At 49.3% G+C, this 24,368-nt stretch overlaps 1 protein-coding gene across 1 annotated transcript; it reads left to right on the forward strand.

Moving 5' to 3' along the window:
- Positions 1-1,181: 1,181 nt before the first annotated feature.
- LOC144165258 (solute carrier family 22 member 6-like) lies at positions 1,182-18,337 on the forward strand. The gene is made up of 3 exons (XM_077695386.1): positions 1,182-2,471; positions 9,581-9,853; positions 16,397-18,337. Exons 1-3 carry the CDS (start codon positions 1,506-1,508, stop codon positions 16,724-16,726), a joined length of 1,569 nt encoding a protein of 522 aa, XP_077551512.1. The 5' UTR covers positions 1,182-1,505; the 3' UTR covers positions 16,727-18,337.
- The last annotated feature ends 6,031 nt before the right edge of the window (positions 18,338-24,368 follow it).

Raw genomic sequence — 24,368 nt, forward strand, 5'->3', positions numbered from 1 at the left:
GTGTACTAATTATTACCAGTAGATGAAACTCGCCGTAATTATCAAGTCGCGTTAGGGCCGATATCCGTATAATTTAACTTCAAGATATTTACATCAGGTTGGGAAATACAAAGCACTTTACACAAGCTCTCGACCGTGCGCGGACGATTCTTGACGCACGTAATTTTCGTGACAACCTAGCGCCGCTAAACAGCCGTGATATTGCAAAAACGTTCCTCTGCCGCGGTTCGGCGTCTGGCAGCAACTAGAGGAGGACCAGATGCCGTGCCGGTTGGAAAGGGTTCCGTTGTTCTTTTGATGGGAGGAAGAATTTTTGTTAATGGACAAAAGGGGTGGGGGAATGGGGTAGCGGTCAGCCTCCTATGCCCAGGAGGCCGCGGCCCCCACAAGCGCAATTTCATCACCTCCCCTTCCCATGAGTAATGGGAGTTCCTTTTTTGTTTTTGCACATTCGCTCTTTTTTAGGAACCAATTGCACGTTGTCCTCAATTGCCGCAAGATATTTAAATATTAGTGTATAGCGCGTCTGGTAGTCTCACAGTCTAAACTCCCTTACAGAATTTTCTTTAAAATATTTGAACTGGCCCCGACAGGGAACGTTGAATGCGGTCCAATGGCTTTGTTCGTTTCTACGCTGTTGCTAGCCACAGTGAAATCTACGCTGCTCCGCAACGAAATCCGCTGCTCCGCAATTTACTCCGTGCTGGGAATACGGCCCCTATGTTTTATTGCGTAGCTGCTTGTGTCGTCTACCAGTAACTTGTATTGCGGTGGTTGATACAGAAGCGATTGACACGAGCAATGCGTCGGCAACCACACAGTCCAGTGAAAAATAAGGCTTGGCCACAGAGAGAATTGCAACCAGAGGGAGGACAGTAAAAATATGTTTAGCGAATGTGTCAGTATCCCAGAAACACGACATCTGGTATGTTTTTGTGTACACGCAACTACTTGTACACGTATGCATAGCGCGAGGCCCTGTTGTAATAATCTCTCGCCCAGCTAAGCAGGTAGCTTCGGCATAGTTTAACAGATTTCTGGCGCTAATCTATCATTTGTTGGGACGTTCATTTGAAGCCTAGTAAACTGCAGCTTTGGCGTATTTGCGAGGCTGCGAAATTGAAGCACGCATAGAATCTACAACAAAACAGCAATGGCGGGGCAACCCGGAGGTCGGAGATGATATTCTATCCTGGATTGCACCGTCAAAAGTAAAAAGCCTCCCTCTCGCCTATCGAATTTCAGTGCAGAATAAAAACGGACATTCCGAGCTCCCGCTTGAAATGCAATGCAGCCGCCTTCCTCCGAAGGTCACCTGATGCCTTTCAGAAACGCACTTGCTCGCCCCGAAAGCACGCGCGAAGTACAAGCGAGACGTCTCCTCCTACGAAGGCGGCAACGAAAACAAAGGGATGCGAAAATGTCGATTCAACCGGCCAGATCACCTAACGCCGTCCGCCGAAGCAGCCGCCTTCCAACCGGTGAAAGCGTGAACGGGACACACGATGGGTGCAGCCTCGCAACAGCAGGACTGGAAACAAGTCTGTGTTGTTCCACAATGGCCCCTCGCACCAATGCAAAGGCTGCTGGCGTTTTTGGTAGCTTGCAGCAATTTCTTTCTCGCCCTGAACACCGTCGGACCGGCGTTCATTCTCCCCGGAAGTCTGCTGTTCCGCTGCTGCAACTTGTCCACCTGTCATCAGTCGGAAGACGAACACGCGTGCGATGCTCGGCGCCGAGGCTCTTGCGACCACTTCGAGTTCGACCAGGCGAGCGCGTACGGCCCGAACACGGTCATCCAGCACTTCGAGCTGGTCTGCGACCGGCGCTGGCTCGCCCTGCTCTCCCAGAGCCTCGCCATGGCCGGCCTGGCGCTGGGAGCTCTCGCCTTCGGTCGGCTCTCCGACCGGAACGGCCGGCGGACCGCCCTGCTGTGCGGTGCGGGCGTCCACGCAGTCGGCAGCCTGGCCGCCGTGGCCGCCCCGAACGCCGCAATGTACGCGCTCTCCCGGCTGGTCACGTCGTTCGGCGCCGCCTCGGCGCCCTCCCTGGACGTGCTCCTGGTCGAGTCTCTGGTGCCGCGCCTGCGGTACGTGGACAGCGTGTGCATCTCGCTGGGCTTCTCGCTGGGCGCCGTGTGTGCCGCCTGGCTGGCCCCGCTACTGCCGAGCTGGCGCGGCCTGCACGCGCTAATGCTGCTGCACTCGGCGCTGCTGTTCGCCTGCTCGGGCCTGCTGCAGGAGTCTGCCCGCTGGCTGCTCAGCAGGGGCCGCATCGAGGAGGCCCGCAACGCGGTGGCCAACACGGCCCGCTTCAACGGCCTGCACCGGGTCAAGGCCGAAATACTAGTCCAGGACCTCGGTCACGGTGCGGACGACGAGGAGCCGGCTGCGAAGAGAAGGGCCTCCCCTCTTCGCGATGTGCTGTGTTCCAAGTTGCTCCGGTTTTACACGCCTTTTATGTGGTACCAGGTGAGGGTTCACGACCGCTTTGCTGAGCGCTCACAACGCTTGTATAAAAATATGGCTGGTCATTACGATACCCTCTAACGCGAAATTTGAGTGCAGCGCGAAGTGCAATCTTTGCGGCGACGGCGCATATCTGATGCGTCTCAGGTAGTGATCGCGCCATCAGCGAACGCATGATGGCGCGCGCTACGTTCTGTCGTAGCGCGTTGCCGCCGAGAAGCATCTCTCGCATTTCATCAGCATACCGCCCTCCCCTCACACCTTTACCATACTTGCATCCTCCGCTACCTGCCCCGTCTGTGTTTGATGGCTTCTTTGTTCTCTCGGTTATCTCGTAGCCCGTCGCTGCCGGGGATCATGTCTCGCGCCGCCTCGGCCTACCGCCCTCCCCCTCCCACTTTCGCCACGCTTTCCTCCCTCGCTTTCCTGCTCGCGCTATTTCGTCTGTTTTCGGTGTCCTCTCCGTTCGCTTGGTTACAACGGAGGCCGGCGGCAACGCGAAACCACAGGAGCGGGTGCTTTAGAGCTGTGTTTTGAAACTAGCCTTCAAGTGATTGTGAAGAGAAAATGCATTTGTCTTTGTTTAGTTTTGTCTGCTGGAACGACCTTTTAGCAATATAAATACCACATATTTTCACAATTCATTGCTTCTAGAATTTAGGAGACGCCTTCGAAATTCTCGTTTCGAGGCGCATCGCAAGCGACCATGCGCGCATCGTCGGGCGGCAACGCAACTATAGTTTCGCTGCCGCCCGACAATGCTGTGACGTCACTGATAGCAGTGACGTCACAGTAAGAACACGCGAGTTAAACGCTATTTGTTTATATTGCTCTGTAGAGCTACAAACCCGATATTTAAAAAATAATGCATCCTTTATTCGTTGCCATAAACAGTTTTCTATCGACGTGACCGGTGTCACGGCCGCTTCATTTGACCGCCCACCATTGTTGCAGAACTCAGACCTAGTGGCTGTTTGTACAGTTTGTATCCAGTTCGCCTGCTGAAGTTCACGATGGTTTGATGAATTCTCATCTGAATGTAACCTTTTTCGTATCAAATGGCACAAAAAAGGTCAAGCAAAAAACAGAGACATTTACATTTGTATCCTAACATGTAAGGCGCGATAGCGATATTTCGACTCCTACGGAGCGTGTTCGTACGCAGCTGCTGTTTTTCCTATCTATGCTTCAGAGCACGAAAAATTATCGAAAAGAGATAGACTAGCAACCAGGGTTTTTAATCGCCGTGTCACAGGAGAGACAAAGGCTCTGGGCTTCTGTGCCTTAAAATGTGATCGTGAAAGGTTGCAAATGCGAAGTGTTGGTCAATTTCAGAGAGGGCGAGTCAAGGTCAGTATATCAAAATGTTTATTCTGTCATGTCTAGGCCGGTATGAAAAACTTTGCTTTTTACAAAGAGAGAGAGAGAAAGAGGCAGGGAGGGAGGTAGAGAAAAGATCTTTGTTCATGAAGTAGTAATAGTTGTGGTTTACGAAAACGTGGTAAAGAGATGGCAGGCAGTTTGAAGGTGAAACTTTGTCTACGGCACCAAATGCAGCAGCTCCTTCCCTTGCCCTCCCAACCAACTCGCTCTGATCTTGAGGTAACGAGCAGATCAAATCTCCCTCCCATGCCTCGAAGAAGTGGAACATATGTTACATTTGAGTTGTTCTCCCCTGGCCATACCCCTGGACACGGCTATGTTGCGCGCAAGAGGGTGGATGTTTCCCCCACTTTAGCAGAGTTCCGTGTTAAAGTCTGATGTTCCCACCGAACACCTTAACGCACATGAATTTTAAGATAACTGCGGATGTTTTTCGTCCACATGGTTTGTGATTCTTCGGCCTTGAGACCTCTTTGAAGCAAAAGGAAAAAATTGTTTTCCTAGGCGTAGGATGAGAATTCCTTCTAACGTTTTCCGAAGAGGCATAATGCTATAGTCGTGGTCGCAAGAAGCACGGTACGTAAGTACGTGTGCTTATTGCATAGTGCGCCGTTCGCTGCCAGACCATTGGATACGGCTGTCCAGGTGACGTTAACTTTCTGCATTATGGATGGGCATATATTACTGAAGCGCTTGCTATTCTGCCTCCAAAAACTGTTGGATGTCCTCTGTGATTCTGTAATGATGTTACGCTTCTGTTTGATAATTCCGCTATTCGGATTGCCAGTAGGATGGCTCCCACTTCCACTTCTTTGTTACGGTATGTTGGAGGGCCATGCTGTCGCAAAGATTGCCAGTGTAGTGAACTACGACAATTGGGGCCTCGTTCTTTCGTACATCCCGGAGTCGGTGTATACTGTGGTCTCATGTTATTGAAACTTTCCCCGAATGAACTTGAGCCCGCGATACAGTCCCTTCTTGTGTAGGAGGGTATCCATATTTTTGGTAGAGGAAAGTTTTTATGCGGGGTCGCTGGATTGGTGCCATGTCTATCATGGCGTGCAGTGGTTTCCGTTCAAGGAGGGGAGGGGGTGCCTGTCTTTTCTTTTCTGTTCGGGGGTGCCCGTTTTGTGGTTGCTGTTTCTTTTTGAAGGGGGTATGATGGCCCCTCCCTATTTTGTTTTTACATACGCTTTCTTGGCGCTAGGAGAGCGGTTTCTTTGATTTTGTGAAATGCGTTAGGAAGACACAAATTGAGGACCTATTCATCGTCATTGTCACCAACATCCAACTTAGGACGACTGCGGCGTGAAGGCCTCTCCCGTTGACCTTCACCCGCTGTTGTCCTGTGCTTCCTGAGTCCATCCATTCTTTGCTCAGAATACTGTAATTTCATCTCTCCATCGAGTAAATAGTCGTGCCCTTCTTCTAGGCCTGTCCATGCATGTTCATCCTGTTATCCTAATGTTCCACTCTTTCTTAGTTCGTCTCGATCACGATCAAAATTGCGAGGTTGAGAACTGCCCTACATGCTGTCCTAAAGATGGTGTTTCTTTCACTTTCTTTGGCGCGGTAAATTTGTGGTATGGCCGGCTCTGCAATATTCTGGTCATGATCAGTGGTTGCATGTGTCTTATCGTTTTGTTTCTCTTTTTCTTGCTCTTCTCTTTGTTGGACGCTTTGCTTGTGGTCAATTATTGATTAAAGATTATCCGTTTTAGCCGATTATGCGTTGGGAGCTACCCGCTTGTCTAGGACCCCGCCGAGCATTCTCACCTGGCTGTGCTCTGGGAAGGTATTCGTGCCTATTTTAGGGTGATTTTTCACTTGGCAGTGCGGCGTCATCTGTCGTTTATCAAACCGAGCCTGCAGCGGATACATAACTGTGGGAATATCGAAAACTATTCTGAAAACGTATGTCATTAGACCCTATATACTGGGCGTTATTTTGGCTATTTTCGGCTTATAATTTATGCCTTCCTTAATTTCTGAGAGACAGGCATTAATCCTTTGTCCCTCATCTTACTTAGGGCACCCACTGTTGGTGCCGGCTTAAGTACCGGTGAAAAACACAGCGCGGTGGCTCAGTGGGTTAGGCATTGCGCTGCTAAACCCAAGGCCGCTGATTAAATTCGTGGTCGCGGAGGTCGTTTTTCTGATGGAAGCAGAAAACAAAAACGCCAGTGCGTCGAGATTTCGGCACGCGTTAAAGATCCTAAAGGGGTCAACATTCTTCCCGAGACTTTCACTACGACACGCCTCGTAGCCCACAAGTAGCTTCGGGGCATGAATTACCGGAAATTTACACTTGTGATCTTCTGTTGCAAACACGCTTTGGTGTGACAGCATAAGTTGCGGGCACGGCTGAAGACCGTGTCTGCGGAACATGCTACCACCGACTGGGCATAGAACGAACCTCACTGCGCAGGCGCGGCACCTGGTGAAAAGGCGCGTCCTTTCTTTCGTATCCGACGTTGTATATTGTCCTTCTTTCCAAACTTCTGTTGCCGTAGCGCCACATTACAGGTTCAACGGAGCCCTCCAATCTTGCTGCATCAGTCGCAGCGTCCCGGTGACAGCGGTGACGTACTTCCGTGGACGCCTGATGAGCACGGCTGATAGCGGACGGCTGGGAGTCACGGGGAATCGAAAAATGAGCCTAATAACGCTATCGCGTTAAAAGAAGGGATTCGAACTTGCGTCCGCCGGGCCAGCCCAACGTTACTGCCAGCCTGCATTGAAGTCAGACAATTTACCCCCTACACTATCGATGTGACAAGCGCGCGCAGCAGAAAATAGCGCCATAAAAGCCGCTTTGCATTGGCAACCCAACACTCTGGTGTGTTTTCAGAAATTACAATTAACCCAGAGCTTTAACCGCCAAGTTACTGTCAAAAGATTTTGCAGAAAGCCAAAGTGGAGCATATCCAATAGACGAAACTACGTTAAACAGCATTGTTTATTGGAGGAAACAGGAAAGCAACAGAACTGCGTGATTGTGGGACTCTGCGCTGTATCATTGCTTCTCGCTAGTTGTTTTAGCGCTTGATGAGTAAATGACGGGTTGGTTTTAAGTTGCGACTACCCGATGTTCCTTCAAGAAACCTGTTTATGCAGTGAATTCTCATTTTAAGCTTTCGCTCATTTATCTCCTCAGGTCAGAAGTTTCACGTTCGCGCAACTCACATTACAGGCTACGTAAAACAGGCGTCGGAAAGCTTGTGCAAGAATACCGCAGAACGACAGTTTAGACTGGTGCGAAACAGCGTAAACAGCTTACAAATATGCAGTCTACATTAAACGTGGTTACTTCTGCCGGCGCCACTCTCCCGCCTTGTCGACTAAAAGTTAGACCATTTTGATCAGTCGTATCAAAGATCAGCCATCTCCCGTTCAGTTGCAGGGCGCGTTTCATCATGGCGCCGATGTTGTAGCCTTATCTGACCCTTTGCGAGCCCGCTCTATGTCGACATGTTATGCAGACTAGGGGGAACTGCAATTGGCTTCTTACCAAGACGTCACCTATCGAGTTTAGGAGGAAAGCCTTGGTGAAACTGTAACTGCATTTTCTGCCTATTTGCCGATATTTGGAAACCAAACGGCTATGCATTGTCTGTCTATCAAGGTTCAACAGTTATAAGTACCCACACGACCCCTTTTTTTAATCTCTTCACGACATCTTGAAGGCATTTTAAAGCGGTTCACTCTAGTCGACAGTTTCCTGGTCACACAACTTCAAAAAAGGTTAATAATTTGTAGCGTCATCGTTGCTACATATTGTCACGGCACATAGCGGTGGACAATACCCATCCGCGCCATTACAAAAGACCAGCGACGACGACGACGACGAAGAAAGTGCTGGCGGACCCGGCGCTGCCTGTCTGATCGCCGCCATGTAAATAATGTAAATAGATTGTCCACCTTCTTCATGATTCGTCTCATCTGCTCTTCCGCCACGTTACCCCGCACCTATACAAAATGTAACGTGGCGGCAGAGCAGATGAGACGAACCATGAAGAAGGTGGACATTCTATTTACAGTATCTCCAACATGGCGGCGATCAGACAGGCAGCGCTGGGTCCGCCAGCACTTTCTTCGTCGTCGTCGTCGTCGCTGGTCTTTTGTAATGGCGCGGATGGGTATTGTCCACCGCTATGTGCCGTGACAATATTATGTACAATATTATCTCTACATAGAGGCCCACCATGTTAAGATACTAACAGCCTTTAGGACTTCATGGCTCCACTCATGAGAGCACAATGCCGTGGGCGCCCTCAAATGCACTCTCGGAGTGCGGAAGGAAGTCTCGCCTACCCGAAGATTTGACAGCAGATTGTAGGGCACGTCAGGTAAAGTTACTTCTAAAGCGCGCAGCTGGGGTTCCGCGCAGTGTTAATGTGTGCGAGTCAATACACCTTGCGGAAAAGTCAACTATATGGCGCATGCGCACCCCAAGCGGCTCTAACTCTGTTTTTTTTTTTTGTTTTTTTTGTTTTTTCAAAACTCTCGGGATAAAACTTTATGACGACCACCTGCAATCGGAGTTTCATTTACGCCTCATAAAAATTACCGCAAAGTGAATACGTAAAATTACACAATTCCCGTCAGCCGTGGATTCATAGCATCTGTTGATAATAATAAAGAGGCGGCTCGCACAGGTACGGAGGCACGGGCATAGCTCGCTCCTCGCGCTCGTGGCGGTGGCTCGTGTTCTGCCCCAGGAATCGGGCGATCGCCTGGCTCTTTTCTCCGTCGCTTTCCGCGGCAGCATCTACGGGAGGGAAACCGACAGCCCATGTTTGTCTGCTGGTATTTTGTTCTTTTTCATTAGGTTATCACAAAGCCTTAGTGTCTACCATGAGAAAAATAAATTCGTGTACATTTTCTACCCATGTGCGTGGGGTGCGTTGCACGAAGCTTCGCTGGTCATCAACCGCTACGGAGTAAAATGCACCTTTAGTCCCAGCGATGCCTTGCCTATCGCATAAACGAAGGAGCACAGCTTCCTGGATAGGTTGGCATTGCATTTTTGAAACATTCATAGCGCATGCGGACACGGACAAAGAAGAGAAAGACACCCCGGAGCGCTAACTTTCAAGTGGTTTTATTTGAAAGACATATTTTCACACACTTATCGCACCCTCACCGCCCATGACCGCAAAAAACGCCGACTTTTTATCTGCTAAACGTAACGACGGCACGCTCACACAAGCAGGCCCTGCTCCGGTCATCAACTCTGCCTCCGTAATCTCTCGTACAGTCGGCTTTTTATGTCGCGCTCCGACAACGCGTGGCACGCAGCCGCAGTAGTGGCAGTGAGCAGACGAATGACCATTTGAAAGTTGCTAACATTTAGCCTGCGTTCCCTTAACTAGTCGTTCAGTCACTGGCCGGTCTGACATTCGTTCAGATATTGGCGGAACTTCGTACACCACGCCAACCGCGCATTCTCCAAAATGCATCCGATGTGGTTTCTCACACACTACGGGGTTGGCGTGGGGTACGAAGTCGGAGGATGTGGCGGGAAAATATGAAAGAAAAGACTGGATTTAGATAATGCACGGTTTGAGTGCTTGTAAGGCAGCGTGAACGCTTTTGTCCTACCTTTGGCGACAACAGGCTAATGAACGCTCTTCTCTAGCCCGCCGTGGCAAAACCCGCGAACACTCCAGTCGTCGCATATCCCGACCTTTTCAACCCCACGCGGCTTCTTCCCTCGTTGAATCCAGGCGGCGGTGCTGGGCATGTCGTACTACACATCGTCGCTGACCGGCACCGACATCGGCGGCAGCCCCCAGCTGGACTTCTCGCTGCTGTACGCCGCCGAGCTGGCCTGCAACCTTCTCGGATGCCTGTGCGCCAGCCGCCTGCCGCGCCGCCTGTCGCTCGCGCTGCTCTCGGCCGCGCTCGTGGCGGCGCACTTGTGGCTGGCCTTCAGCAATGGACACTACGAGCTCCGGCTGGCCGCTTCGCTGCTGGTCAAGGGACTCGTCAGCTCGCAGGTGATCAGGGGCTCCTATACCCGATCCCGTAGAATTATCATCATCATCCTGTTTTTGCCCACTGCAGGGCAAAGGCCTGTCCCATAGATCTCGAATTATCCCGGCCCTGTGCTAAGTGCGACCAGTTTATCCCCGCAAGCTTTTAAGTGCAGAGCACTTTAGGGCCGCGCAGTGTCGTCGTAGCTCAGTCGTTGGACCAAAGTCCCGTGGTAAAGCTGTCTTTTTTTTCTTTATTGCCTCCTTGGCGACAACACCAAACACACTGCCCAGTACACAAATTAGTAGCTCCAGCCACCAAACGGCTGAAGGGAGTGGCTTAAAACATCTTAAATTGCGCTAGAGCATCCAGAATGGGTAACCACTCAGGTTTTTCCGGCATGGCTCTATAAACTTCTCTTGTATAATCAACGCTTTCAATAAAGTACTCTCGCACAGTGCGAGCATCCTCTTTGGCATTTTGAACCGCCCTGCGAGTTTTCCACATAGAATACAGACTAAGTGCCACGAACATGGCATAGGACACGCCTCCCTCATTGTTTACGGGAAAAAGCGAATGCCATAAGGCGTTAATGGTAAGTCTTTTTTAAAGGTTCGTTTGAGGATGTCCCAGTGGAACACCGCATCTCAACAGTCCAGAAAGATGTGCTCGATTGTTTCCAGCTTTTTGCATAACTGACAGTTAAGTGTCCATAGGTGTACATATAGTCCTTTTTCCTGAAGCCAGGGTTTTACCGGTAGCGTGCCGCTATGAAGTTTAAAGAAGAAATATTTAACGCATGAACGTACGGTCATTCGTTTCAGTTTTTTTACAACATCTTTTCCGGAACCCACTGCATACAACTGACGATAAACCGGAACAGGTAGACACACATCAATCATATCTTTGTACAAACGTTTCCGCGGTACACTACTCAAATACTTCAAGGAAAACCTAACCCTTAAAATCCTAAAAGCATCCACGACTTCGCGCAAGAACCCACGCACACGTACACATCGCATTTCAGAAGTTGAAACTACATAGTCAGGAATAACATCACGTAGTCGGGCTTGTACCACAGTACGTAGAAAGCAATCTCTCTGATCTCTCAGAAACATAAACCTAGAAACTATTTGTCGGATAAACAAATGTGCCAGACCCAATCCACCACTTTTCACCGAGCGAAACACATTAGTTCGATTATGCGCTCCCAGCCCCACAAAAACACCGCGAACACTCTGTGCAGCTTTTGTATGTTCCTTCTTGACATACAAATCGCCTGTAGGACGTACCATACCTTCGCAACAGCAAACACATTACATACTGATGCACGGGCAAACATTGACAGATCCCTTCCCCCCCATTGTGTTAATTTCTCTCTAACTCTATCAGTTTCTCCGTCCCAGTACTCTTTAGCATCCTGGTAGTTTTCAAGGGGGATGCCCAGATACCTGGCCGGAGTTGTCGTCCAAGGCATGTTCTCGAAAAACACTGGCTTACTTTGCCAGTCACCATGCCAAAATCCTATGCACTTGTTCCAGTTAACTGCACTGACAGACAACTCGCAAAATCGCTTTAGATCGTTCACCACCTCCCTCACACTTTTCCTATCACTACAAAAAACAGCGATGTCATCGGCATATGACAAAATTTTAACTGCACTGCAGTGCAAATGTAATCCGTGTATTTTTTTTTCATTTTGAAGAACCTTTAAACAAAAGGGCTCAAGATAAATCGAAAACAACGAGGGACTCAAGGGGCACCCCTGCCTCACCGACGACAGTATATGAAAACTTCCTCCCACTTTTTTGTTTACAATAACACTAGCTGAGCACTGTGTGTACGACATCTTTACACCTTCGAGGATGACGGATCCTACGTTAACGTGTTCTAACACTGAGAAAAGAGTGTTATGCGCAACATGGTCAAAGGCCTTCTGCAAATCAATTTGGATCATAGCCACGTGGCCCCCTACAGCGTCACAACGCTCTAATACACTTCTTGCGACATGAATATTGATAAAAACAGATCGTCCCTGAATTCCACATGTTTGATAACTTCCAACAATTGTTTTTGTCACTCCTTGCCATAACCTTCATGAAAAGTTTGTAATCAACATTCGTTAATTGGCCGATACGACTCTACCGCCAACAGCTTTTCGTTCTCTTCGAAAGCCAAGCGCTTTAATAGTCATAAGCGTTCGAAACTTGTGAACCACTGGCGCTTGTCATACATCTCCCCGTTGTTAAGCGCAAAGAAAACTACAGGTACATTTCAGGCCAAATATACGTAATTATACCGACAGCGCCCGCATTCCTTTAGTTAAGAACGCCCGTTGGGCTGGTTTTTGTGATAGTAAGCGAAAAAAAGTGGCAGTGCGACGCCGGCACGTGCGGGAAGAAAAGCGCAAAGAGAACAGAACTCCCGCTGCCGCTGTTTCAGGCAGGGGGTGCGTGAGCACTACAGAGGCGGGAAATTTGAATGGCTTTGGGCGGTAGCAGTGAGCGGATAACGGCGCTATAGCCCTTTATGGAGAATCACTACTCTGCACTTACGACAGCTTTCACATTGAGTGGAACAGCTTCAATTTTTTATCTCACCTGCACACCTAACTTTGTGCAGCCCCTTGCCACGCTTGCCTTCTCAAGGAATCCAGTTTCACCCTATCCATTTATATGCCAGCATAAAAGGTTCAGTGTACTCAGTGCAGCCGCATCCTCAGTTACAAACTCTAGATCAACACTACATGTATACCAGGCAGCGTTAACCAGGCAGCGCGAGGTAAGCCTCGCGTAATAGCATTTTTCTTGGCTTCAGAGGGATCACGAAAGCACCGTAACATGTGTTCCCTTTATCGCAAACTTCGGTTGCATTGACGCGTTATACGCTTCACCACTTCTACCACCACTTTCAGCGAAATTTTACAAAAAGATGACTTTGACTGAGTGTAGAATTCCTCTATATATCTCTGTGAGAGCTATATCGAACTCTACATCAGTAGTGCGCACTGCGCCCTCTCATGTTGCTGGCGTGCCCAACCACAGCGGGATTGTAGTCCATTACAATCTGGACGTCAACCAGCAGGCGCCAGCAGAGGTTTTCAAGCCAGTTGCCTAGCGCTTTAATTCCAGCTGCGTAATCCACGAACGGCAATGTTGGATTTCGGCGGGCTGGCGTTTAATTTCTCTCATAACTAATAAGAAAAACGGCGTAAAGAATCCTCGCATTTCGTGAGAAACAGCGGCACCTAATCCTGCTTGCCGTTCGACTTCTCACGTGAGTGCTGTTCAGGATTAGACCACGCTCTTTCTACCGAGGACAACCTATGAGAGAGAGAGAGAGAGAGAGAGAGAGAGAGAGAGAGAGAGAGAGGGGGGGGGGGGGGGGGGGGAGAACGAATGATCTTTAATGAAGTCTGGCGAGTTGATGACGTGTTGAAGATGATGGCGATGATGTTCAAGAACTTCATGCGCACAGAAACGTTGAGTTATTCACAGAGACTCGTATAGACCTGCGTGTTGCAGGTACTCTGTCAGAGTTTTTATAGCATGTCCCAAACGACCTATGAGAACAAGCATACACATTTATACCCATTAGCGAAAGTGACGTTTGATCCAGCTGCTCAGATTACGAGCGGATTCACAATATGCCTCGCCTATTCAGCTCTGCCCTCTTAATAAGGAGAAGTGGCCAGAGAGATGGGGTAAAACTAATAAACGCATTCCTCATAAGTATGGTTATGTGTGCGCTCCCATTCCTTAGCCTAACGGAAACCGAAACTCGGAAGTGGACTGCCTAATTCAGAAGGCTTATCGAGCCGCGCTACAAATACCACCGGGAACTTCCACTGCCGACACAGGCGCGTTCAATACGACCTCAGAACTTATAGAAGGACATCCCCTGTGGTGGCTTGGCCGAAGAACGCGCAGTGCATCCGCAGTGCCTTCCTATAGGCAGCCTACGTATTGCCTACCTACAAGAGCCGGAGCCAAAATCGCTCATCGAAACCATGTCGAGCGAGAACTTCATTGTTCGGCCTTTTCCTCCCAAAATGCACCTTCAATATTATGCTGAATAAATGGCGCTACGAGCCCGTGCGTTAACAGTAACATGCCCAATTATTCGTTGATGCAGCAAACGTTGATGCAGAGGAGTATTGTCACCTGGACGTTTTTTGCATTAACAGTCATTCATTCACCCAATTCTCTCCCACTCGTGACCCTGACCATCCGAACCCGTCACCTTCGAGTGGCGGAAAAGCCGGCGATAGTACTTGCATTCACACATATTAGAACTTGCATTCACACATATTCCAATCCCTTTATTCATATTTTCATATTCGAAAACGGCCGTTCTAAATGATTCCAGCGGCGAGATGTCGCCTCGGCTTATCAAATGATTTATCAAAAGCAACCTACTGACCCTGTAGAGCTGATCTGGTACCCAGCCCGCACAGGTATTGAAGGAAGTGAAGTGGCACACACACCAGCTGAACTTTCGTCTGCCAGGCCTCTGATGCCAGCACAGCCTCCCACGGAGCCACATCAACTCGTGATAGTCTACTCACGGTCAAAAATATCACGGAATATCACCGCCTTTTCCTCCACAAGTACCGCCATTCCGTCCCCACTGGCGGACCCTTTGTATTGAAGTTCAAGCCGTGCATGTTGACTGCATTTCAATGGCATTTGTTGCGCCCTGCTCCGGCTATTACAAGAATACTCCCGCCATAAACCCACACATTCTGCTGAGTCGAGATGGATGCTGCTTGGGCCCGCCTTTGCAAGGACGTTGGCAGTTGCGTGTCGTCTGAGCACAGGACCAGTTTTTGGGCGAGTTGGTTTATGGCTATCATTGAAGGTTTACCGCAGCGACGACTATGTCGGCGAACACACGATTCGTTTAGTCACCGTCTTTGTCATCGGGGCTAAGCCTTCGGTTATAGTCTGCGTACTTCGTTCAGTGCAGCATCTCCCGCAAGGTGCACGTATTTTTTGATCAGTATCCATTCGGTTTCTAGATTCTAATAACGGTTTCAACATCTTGCTAATGGCGGCTTTTTGCTGCTCAGGAGGAGCAAATCTGAGATCTTGTACGCATGAAACCTTCAATGGTAGTCTCGGGATAAAAGGACCACCTCTCCATAATTCTTCACTCCTCTGGTTTGGCTGTATGGGACTAACTTGGACGGGAATTTAATGCGTTTTCAGACGACCCACCTCTTGAATATTTCGCATTCGTGGTTTCCCGAATTAAAGGTATTTTGAGTGTCAATAAAATAGACCAAATACCACAATTATATGTATATTACGGTACAGTGACACAACAAGCTAGTCTTATATGCAGTCTCTTCTTGTTTGGTACATCCGCAATAGGTGACCGCTGTACAATCCGGAGAACGCCAACCAATCACGCATGCCCCACAAAAGAATTGGTGGCGCAGCAGTGTTAATGTCACCTCCGACGAGCAAAACAAAAAAAAAATCCAGCGTTAACATCCCCCTCGCGAGGGGCACGATCAAATGCAGAGCATTTCCGCTCTTCTCTTCCAGCGTAGACATTGTCGATGAAGTTGATTGATTGATTGATTGATTGTAGGGTTTAACGCGCCGACGCAACGCAGGCGATGAGGCGCGCCGTAGTGGAGGGCTCCGGATTAATTTCGACCACCTGGGGATCTTTAACGTGCGCCGAAATCTCGTACACACGGGCGTTTTTGCTTTTCGCCTCCATCAGAAAAGCGGCCGCCGCGGCCGGGAATCGAACCCGCGACCTCATGCTCAGCAGCGCAACGCCTTAGCCACTGAGCCACCGCGGCGGGTTTGTCGATGAAGTCGATGGTGAAACGTGAAACGTGCCGTGAACCCCCTGCCGCGGCTATGACGCAACGTGGAGCGGCTATGACGCAACGTGGCGCGGCTATGACGCAACACAATCCACTTTAATCCAATCCAATCCAAACCAATCCAAGCCAATCCAATCGAATCCAATCCAATGCCCCTCACGAGAGAGTGTTATAGCGCCGAAATCGCGCCACCACACGAACGCGTGATGTTGACGTCACGATCACGCCACAGATGTTAGCGACCGGAGCGCGCGCGAACGACATATGTGGTTTAAGCGCGAACCGACCGCGGCGAGAGAGCGCGATGCGAGCGCATCAGCAGCTTCTTGACGTAGTTTGAATGAGTCAAGGATATAAGGCGCGTTCGTAGCCTCCCATTCTGTGTCGGCTTTGTGGCGCAGTGGGTAGAGCACCATGTACATTGCGTTCCACCCGCAGGGTCGAGGTATTTTTTTTTATATAGTGTAGGGGGAGGGGTGCGGACAACGACGGTGCGGACTACGACTACGGAAGTCAACGCGGGTGACATCGTGAGTTACTGAAATGCTCTGCGTTTAAAACTACCACCTTTGTAGCTCTTATGTACAGCATGAAATGAGACAGGCCTTGCTGCGCGGGCTCGGTATCATACCGTAATCGTAAGGCACAAAATACCGCGTAGCGACACCACCGTCCACACCCTGCCTCGACTGCAGTGTCCTCTTCTCCTCCTCCCCTGCAGATCCTGCTGTGCTTCCTCCACCTGCACGAGACGTACCCGACGGGGCTGCGGGCGTTCGGCGTGAGCGCCTTCCAGTGCGTCTCGTGGGCGGCCGCCTCCCTGGAGCCCTTCGCCAGGACCGCCCTCGGCGCCGCCTTCACGCTGCCCCTGGCGTACGCGGCCGCCATGGCCGTCTGCGCCGTGTTGGGACCCTGCGTGCTGCAGGAGACTCTGACCGCCACCCTCAGGGACGACGTCGATGATTGCCAGAAACAAGCTGCTGTCCGAAAAGGGCCCGCTAGTGCGTCTCCAGAACAAAAGCCGAACTCGAAAGACGTGCAGAGGTTCTGAGGCACTGTTGAGTGACAGATGCATCCCATTGTGTGCAGACACTCCTTTCGATTGGACGATCAACCGTTCACAGTAGACCATCTTAGAACATCGATCCTTGCCATCGACTTCGCAGAAGGCAACAGAAGCCTTTCTGCGGTCCATGAAAGACACGGGCCTAGATGAAAGACCCTCCCTCCCCCCCCCTCATCTTCGCCTGCACTCTCCTTCGCCCCTGAGCACTCCTCCCCAACGGCGAATAGCAAAACAGGCTCTGCGCCTGGATAACCTCTCCACATTTCCGTTGAAACTTTCCTCCTCAGCATCACAATTACCCATAGACATTATCTTCAACAATGCAAAAATACTTTACCGAATCCGTGGCAAACAGTTAATTATATTCCACACGTCCCTCTACCTAGAGAACTAGCTTGACTTAATAAAATTTTGATTAATAGACATCCTAACAGTACCTAAATCAATTAAAGATACATATAACATTTGTTTACTGCCCATTGGCTAGTCGCAATCACTGCTCGCTCTTCTTCCAATGAAAAAATTTGTGTTCGTTTTAATCATTTGGTGATATCACTTTATGTGGTGCTACAGTGCCTTATTTATCGGGTGTTAATACCAATCGAAATAGTCACTTTAATTAAAATATCCAGCGACAATGAGTAACTCGCTTGTGTCACGTGGAAATGGCAAGCGCGCATCTACACAGAGGCGGCCGTTTGCTTTTGGAATACCTTGGGCCCTCTGCGTCTAAGTCGGGAGCGCACTTTCAGCGGCAAAAAGCTAGCGTGAGCACCCCCTTGGTTCGCTGAGCTCGTATCCACGCTACCAGGAGAGAGAAAGTGTAGAGGGTCCCCCGGTGATGTTTCCGGCTGGCGTCACTGCCCTTTGCAGCGTCGACATGGAGATCAACGCCGAGTCTTGGGAAGGCGGCTGATGCCGGGAAAATCATGAGCTCCTTCGTAGAAAGTAGCAGCCACGAAAAGGTCGGACGTGCAGAGAGGTTTGAGATACTTACACGTTGCTCATGGGGGTGTTACGTACGAGAAAGCGTCCCCGAACCGCGCTCCGTCGTCTCCGTCATGAGCGTGGTAGCGTGGCGGTAATCGGTCAGCAAAGATTGCTGCCGTGGAAGTGACGAAAAGAAGCCGGAGGCAAACTTAACTGGTTTACTGCATAGCGAAAGATGAGCCGAAGCAATAGAAGAACAATACCCTTCCGGGTGAGGTCACAGTACAGGACTCGAGCAGAGTGACCGCATTGATTCGCTGCTCCAGAATGAACAATCTTCTGCGCTTGGGCCGCGCATTTAGACCCAAAGCGCTAACGGTCAAAACAGCACTCCTCCTGCTTTTTTTTTCACGTCGCGCGAACATAGTACAGACACACACAACGCTCTTTCCAGAGTTCCTGAGGGGTCGGTAGTAGCGGCGCTCGTTGAGTCTGAGAGAGGGGGGAGAGGAGATCTCAGCTGTGGCGTCTGCCCGCCGAGACAATTCGCTACACGCAGCGTTTGCCGACGCTGAAGTCTGAATCAAGCCGTGGGAGCCGGATCGAGGCTCCCACGATCCGGCCGTTCCCAGGCACGTTGCGGTTTGTCCGAGGCAGATTTCTTACATCCCGGGGGACTCCGCAAAATTTGCATCAAGCGCGAACATGGTAGCGGCACACAAAATCGTAACAGTGGGCATATGCTGAAGCACATAAATTCGGCAAGGGGATTTCCAGAACGTTATATTCAGAAAGCCGTTACACAGATAATAGCCAATGGCGCTAATGAAAGAAAAGAAAAATAAATAAACAAAACCAATTTAAAAATGAACGAAATAAGTACAACGAACACAAAAAGGAGGTACATAATAGGGAAAACAAAAGAGCAAATAGAATCGAAGGAATATACGTCAACCACGTAGTTCAGAAACAGCGGCTCTAATTTGAGCTGCTGAATGAAAACAGTACAAAGGGAAGAGAGGTAGAATATAACGGCCATAAAAAGTGCGCAGCCGTTCCCCACACTTAGTGCGAACAGCAGGTGGGAATTCTGTAACGTTTACAACATCTCTATGAACTAACTAGTTCTTATGACTAGTACGTGAAACTAGACAGCTCCCTTTGTTAGCGGAATGAGCCAGCGCATCGGAGTGCGCAGCCTGTCGCTGTTTTGCATGAAGTTTGCTTCAGTGTAATGAGTGTTTTAGTGCTCCCCATCCTGAAAATGTCCAGCAAAACGAAGTCTAGACAGCGTGTGGCGCTGTTGGGTGCACAAACAGCCACGCCAATTGGTCGGGCGCTTTTACGCCGATTCATTTTTACCGCTTTCCGTCACAGTTGTATCCGCAGCAGAGCGAACGGCGAGGGGCTTGGATTTCATTGGTTTAAAGACAAGGCGCGTAAGCACGGGTGTGATTACTGCTTGACAGGGAAAACTGAGTGACTCAGCAAAATTTCGCTGCAACCACAGGCTCTGCGTCTCCTCTTCACCGAAAGTAACGTCATGGCTGCCTGGGAGTCGAAGGCGAACTCCTGCATCTGAGAGAGAGAGAGAGAGAGAGGACTTTATATGGTGCCTGAGATGGGCTCTTATGTGTGGACGAGTTACACGGCCTCCCTCCCTCAGCCATCAGCCAGAGTTCCTTGGATCCTCGAGGCGGTTTCGGTCGTACGGACTGCTGTGAGTTGTGGCTCCGGTGTGGAGCTGAGAAGAACAGTCTCCCATTGTTCTAGAGTCTTAATTTTGTATCTTTTAAGTGTAATAATATCAGACTTGCTATTATAAGCGGTCGCATTTTCGGAGCTTGTGCCAGGACCATATCATGTGCTGTAGGTCTGCTCTAGCTAGCTGCTGTTGCACAGTGGGCAGATGTTTGAGTAAAAGTCTTGTGGGGTTTAACGCGCCGACGCAACGCAGGCGATGAGGCGCGCCGTAGTGGAGGGCTCGCGGTTAATTTCGACCACCTGGGTACCGTTAACGTGCGCCGAAATCTCGCACACACGGGCGTTTTTGCTCTTCGCCTCCGTCCGAAAAGTGGCCGCCGCGGCCGGGAATCGAACCCGCGACCTCGTGCTCAGCAGCGCAACGCCTTAGCCACTGAGCCACCGCGGCGGGTTGAGTAAAAGTCTGGGAGCTATTCTAGTAACGTTGGTCTGGGTAGCAACGGTTGAGGGAAACAGGGCTTGAAAAAGTGTTTGTCTGCAACCGTCGCCACGTGATTGCCTCTTTCCTTGAAAGGGTGTGGTGTACCGGTGGATATTTGCATCTGGATAGCCTACAGTGATTTATTGTATCCCTGTATGTGACTAGCCTGTCTTTGTGTGATCTAATAATGAGCTCTTGGTCTTGGCTTTCCTGTGTGGTCTTGTGTGGAGATGACGGTGGTTGTGGTGGGGTCGTAGGTAACACCGCTGGCTTGGCCAGAGCTCGAGCGGTTGCGTGGGCCAGTTGATTCCCCTGTAGACCGCAGTGGGCCGGAGTCCATATCGAAAGAATTTTTCTTTGGTTGGTAGTCTTCTCTAACAGGAGAGGCTGCCGTTGGGGAGATCCTGCCTTTCGCGAAGTATGGTGGTTCTCGATTCGCTTATGATTGTGGTCGCTCGAGGCGTTTTTTTTTTTTTTTTTCTTAATGAGACAAATCTACAAACAGAAATTAGGTCGAATAAAAGTGCAGTTACAATAAAAAAACGGCAGCTTCCCCTAGGAAAGAGGTGGCAAGAAAATAGGCGAAATAGCGCATCGAAAACGTGTGCGCAGATCGTGTATTTCGTATCGGAAATGAGCGAGGTCCTGCTGTGGCCCGGATCATAATGAGCCAAATCCATTTGCCCAATCGGAATTCGCTTCTCGCGTGACTGTCTTGGGCGTTTGGTTTTCGCAAGTTTGTTTTGCTTTTCGGAACCGATTTGTCAGAATTTAGACGGCAATTAAGAGATGGGCGAAAAATCTGTCCCCATACGTTCACGACAAAGTCAGCAGAAGAAGAGGATGCGGGTTTGATGCTCGGCCGCGGCGGCCGCTTTTCTGATGGAGGCGAAAAGCAAAAACGCCCGAGTGTACGAGATTTCGGCGCACGTTAAAGATCCCCAGGTGGTAAAAATTAATCCGGAGCCCTACACTACGGCGCGCTTCATCGCCTGCGCTGCGCCGGCGCGTTAAACACTACAATCAATCAATCCATCAATCAATCAACAGAAGAAGAAGTGCACGAAATGAATCTCAGTGATGTGAAACAATCATTTCATCTCGTCTCTCCCGTCCCCACGGAGTAAAGCTGGTTATTATTATATTTGCCATTCTAGCACTTAGCTAATTACCCGTCGCTTGCAAACCCTAGAAAATCCCCCATCTCTGTAGGCACGAGCCACTTCATTAGGGTGAAGTAGAAGATGTGAGCAGCCTTCTTGTGGGACGTTTTGGAAATTCATGGCAAGCCAATGAAGAGCTTCGGGGGTGTCTTCAGGTGCGCCCAAGAAAATTATCCTACGGAAGAATTGCAAAAGAGCTGCTAATGCTGTTAAGATGACTCACCCGCTCTTCATGTATAGTTCTACTGTTCTTGAAACCCTGTTGCATATGTCTAATGCCTTTTCCTCCAAACCTCTATCGCGTCATTCTTGAAAGTCAATTGCAATAAAGTTTTCTCAAGAATGCCGCATCGACTTGAATGTTTCAATTCAGTAGGAGCAAAAGCTGTGCCAGAGCTGAAATGGAGCAGTTCGATAACTTATAGTACTAAGCACGATAAGTAGAAATGGTGCTGCTGTTGTGAAAATTTAGCTTCCGCGTTCATTGCCCTGCGTAGTGACATCTCGTCAAAATGCTAGCTATTGCTCCTTGTGGTGGCTGTGTGATTGCTTTACGCACTGGAAGTTGATGCACAAATTTATGTCTGCGGTATTCTTCGTGTTCTACTTTGATCTTTCACAGCCAATTTACCAGAAGGCTACAGGCTTCGTGGCGCTGACCGCAGCGCAAGCCACTCACTTCGACATTCGAGTTCAGTTTGTGGGTGGCCACAAACTTCACACGCATCTATGAAGTTGGCATTCCTCGGTGAAGAGCATACTTTATCGTCGACGCAACAAGTCATTGCAGTTTTCCTGACAAGGAACTTAATTTGCGTGACGGTAAGGTTGTTGCCGGCTCTTAAAATGCTGAATAACACGCTAGCCATGATTTCCAGCAAGTCATATCACTCTTTCAGGCAATCACGTAGGTAACATGTTTACCCAAGTAAGATTAGGAGACGTTATAGGCCCTCGGCCACAGAGTTTCCTATGCGCCCGGCAACGCTTGCCGCTAGTCACGCAATCAAAGCACCTTTTGGCGTCCCACGTAGATGGAACTGCTGCGTTTTGAATACAGCTCTTTTTGGGTTCAGGTGCACACGGCAGCAGCATTCTTCTTGCGAAGCTATGTTGTGAGATGTCGGGTACGTTGCCGATTTATGAATTAAGGAACCTGAATTGTAAGACAATGTTTCTACTGTATCCTCCATTGCTCAACTACACAGTGGTGCTATGGAATTAACACCGCACTGCACTCAATTGTCATTTTACTCATGGCGCCGAACCAGAACTGAACCGAAAACCGGAACCGAACCGGTATTTTAGCCAAACCTGAACCCGAACCCGAACCGCTATTTTTGAGCACCCTGAACCCGAACCGGAACTGCACCGAAAAATGAAATAAGGGATACCGGTTCAAGACAAAACGGTTCGACAATCCGTTGTTGATACTGCGCATTCAGTGCCATTCATTCAATTTTTCTTTCACGTACCCTCAACCGCACGCTCTCGCGCCCTTTCCCCTCCAGACCAATAAAAACACTGTCAACGCTCAACAAAGAAAAAGACTGCACACCAATGTAACTACGGCATGTTGCTGCTGGTACCGCAAGCAGAGTGCAAGGCTGACCAAACCAAATGTCATTCTCGGCAGCTTGCAGGCGATGAAAGGACTTTGCCCTTCCTTCGCTGCAACTTTATGGGAGCAATCAGGCCGCAAGAGGGCTCCACTGCCCAATGGCGAAAGCGCACATCCGAAGGGTGAAAACTTGTTCCATTTCATAACATGTTTAGAAAGGTCGCAAACCGAGAAATTGCAAATACTTGGCAAGTGTTACCCGTAGGCGTGGCTCAGTGTTAAAGCCGTTTCCTGCTCACCTGAAGTATGCAGTTTCGATCGCCGTTCGCCGCGACCGTTTTTCTGATGAAGACGGAAAACGGGAACGCCATTATGTCGATGTTTCGACGCACGTTAAATATGCCCAAGTGGTTTAAATTACTCTGCCGGGCTAGAACATGGGTTGCGCCTCGGAGCTGGGGTGCAGCACGGGGCATGAAACGCGTCAATGTTTAAAAAATTGTGTTCGCGCGTAAAAACACACAAAAAAAGAAAGTGCACATCGCGTGGTTTTAAACTATTACGCGCACATTAAGTAAAAGCGAATAAGTAACACACCGAAACGTGGATATTGCGCTTTCCTTCCCTTTTCCCGACCTTCCACAGCCAAACGCGTCATCAATGCAAAGGAAGCGAGTGTCGTTGCGCTGAGTATAACAGTTCGTTTTTCAGGACGGTAGAGCGCACAAGTTCCAGTTTTTACTGATACAAATAATAACCGATATAGCTGGGAAAACTGTTATCGTAAGGTGCGCACTTATTCTTTTCATAAGAAACTGCTTCCCTCGACCGCGTAGGCACTGCGTATTTCGTCTTGGAAAGGAAAACGGCAGTAAAGCAGACGACACATGCAGAAAGGCAGGCCGGTCCCACGCTCATCCTTCCTGCCAGTTTTCAGCTCTGATTTATTTTCGGAGGTGGACTTTTACTGACTGCCCATCGACGAATTATAGAGCCGCTCCCACAGAATGTTCCATCGCGTGATTCACTCGTCAAAGTACCCTTTCAGTCTGTGATGTCATAATCTGTTATGAGACCCCGCTAGGTAGCGGATGGAACGACGGTCGTGGGTCAAGGGGTACGATGGCATAGTTATTGTGACGCTCACATCCGTGATATCTGTTGCAGAATGCATTCCAGCGAACAGAGCAGTAATGCAATGACTCAGCGTAAACCTAAGCTTGCTTTTAAGAAAATGGGGGCTTACACACGCAAGAATGTGACAGCTAACAAATTATTCTTGGTTACCAAGTAATCTAATTTAGTGGTAGCATTTACGATACTGTAGGATTTTTGATATGCTACAACTAAAAAAATGTGTGCCAGTGTTATAAACGCTGATCTTTAAACACGCCAATAGGCAGGCCTAACTCTACGGTTCCACGGGTGGCGTGGTGGGTGATTACATATCGAGGGTTGCGATTTGAACAAAAAAGAAAGCATAGAAAATTTATCCCACCTCCGTGTCTCTTCGCCGTGCCTTTACATATAATCGCGAGGACAACATAAGGTCTCGGGGGGAAGCAGCTAACAAATCGCCACTGCTTCATCTGTCTTCCTAATATTTCGCCCAGTGGTTTAAAGTTTGTTTTTATATGGCTCCACTGTTACTAGAAAATAGCAGCATTTTGAATTTTTGTTTGTATTTTCATTTGATCGTCGTTTTAGGCTGCTCAACACACTAAACTTTCTTACTATTTTTGTCCAAAAAGGGTGTAGTATACGTAAGAAAATGGTGTTGGGAGGCCG

The sequence above is a fragment of the Haemaphysalis longicornis genome, unplaced genomic scaffold (genome assembly GCF_048455015.1).
Source record: "Haemaphysalis longicornis isolate Haplotype H1 unplaced genomic scaffold, Haemaphysalis longicornis Haplotype H1 scaffold_14, whole genome shotgun sequence".
Classification (NCBI taxonomy): Eukaryota; Metazoa; Arthropoda; class Arachnida; order Ixodida; family Ixodidae; genus Haemaphysalis; species Haemaphysalis longicornis.

Excerpts from the sequence above, each read along its gene's own strand:
- LOC144165258 (XM_077695386.1), top strand. The coding sequence starts at position 1,506 with ATGGGTGCAGCCTCGCAACAGCAGGACTGGAAACAAGTCTGTGTTGTT. Across the intron at positions 2,472-9,580 it reads CGCCTTTTATGTGGTACCAG|GCGGCGGTGCTGGGCATGTC; the intron begins GTGAGGGTTCAC and ends CGTTGAATCCAG. Across the intron at positions 9,854-16,396 it reads AGGGACTCGTCAGCTCGCAG|ATCCTGCTGTGCTTCCTCCA; the intron begins GTGATCAGGGGC and ends CCTCCCCTGCAG.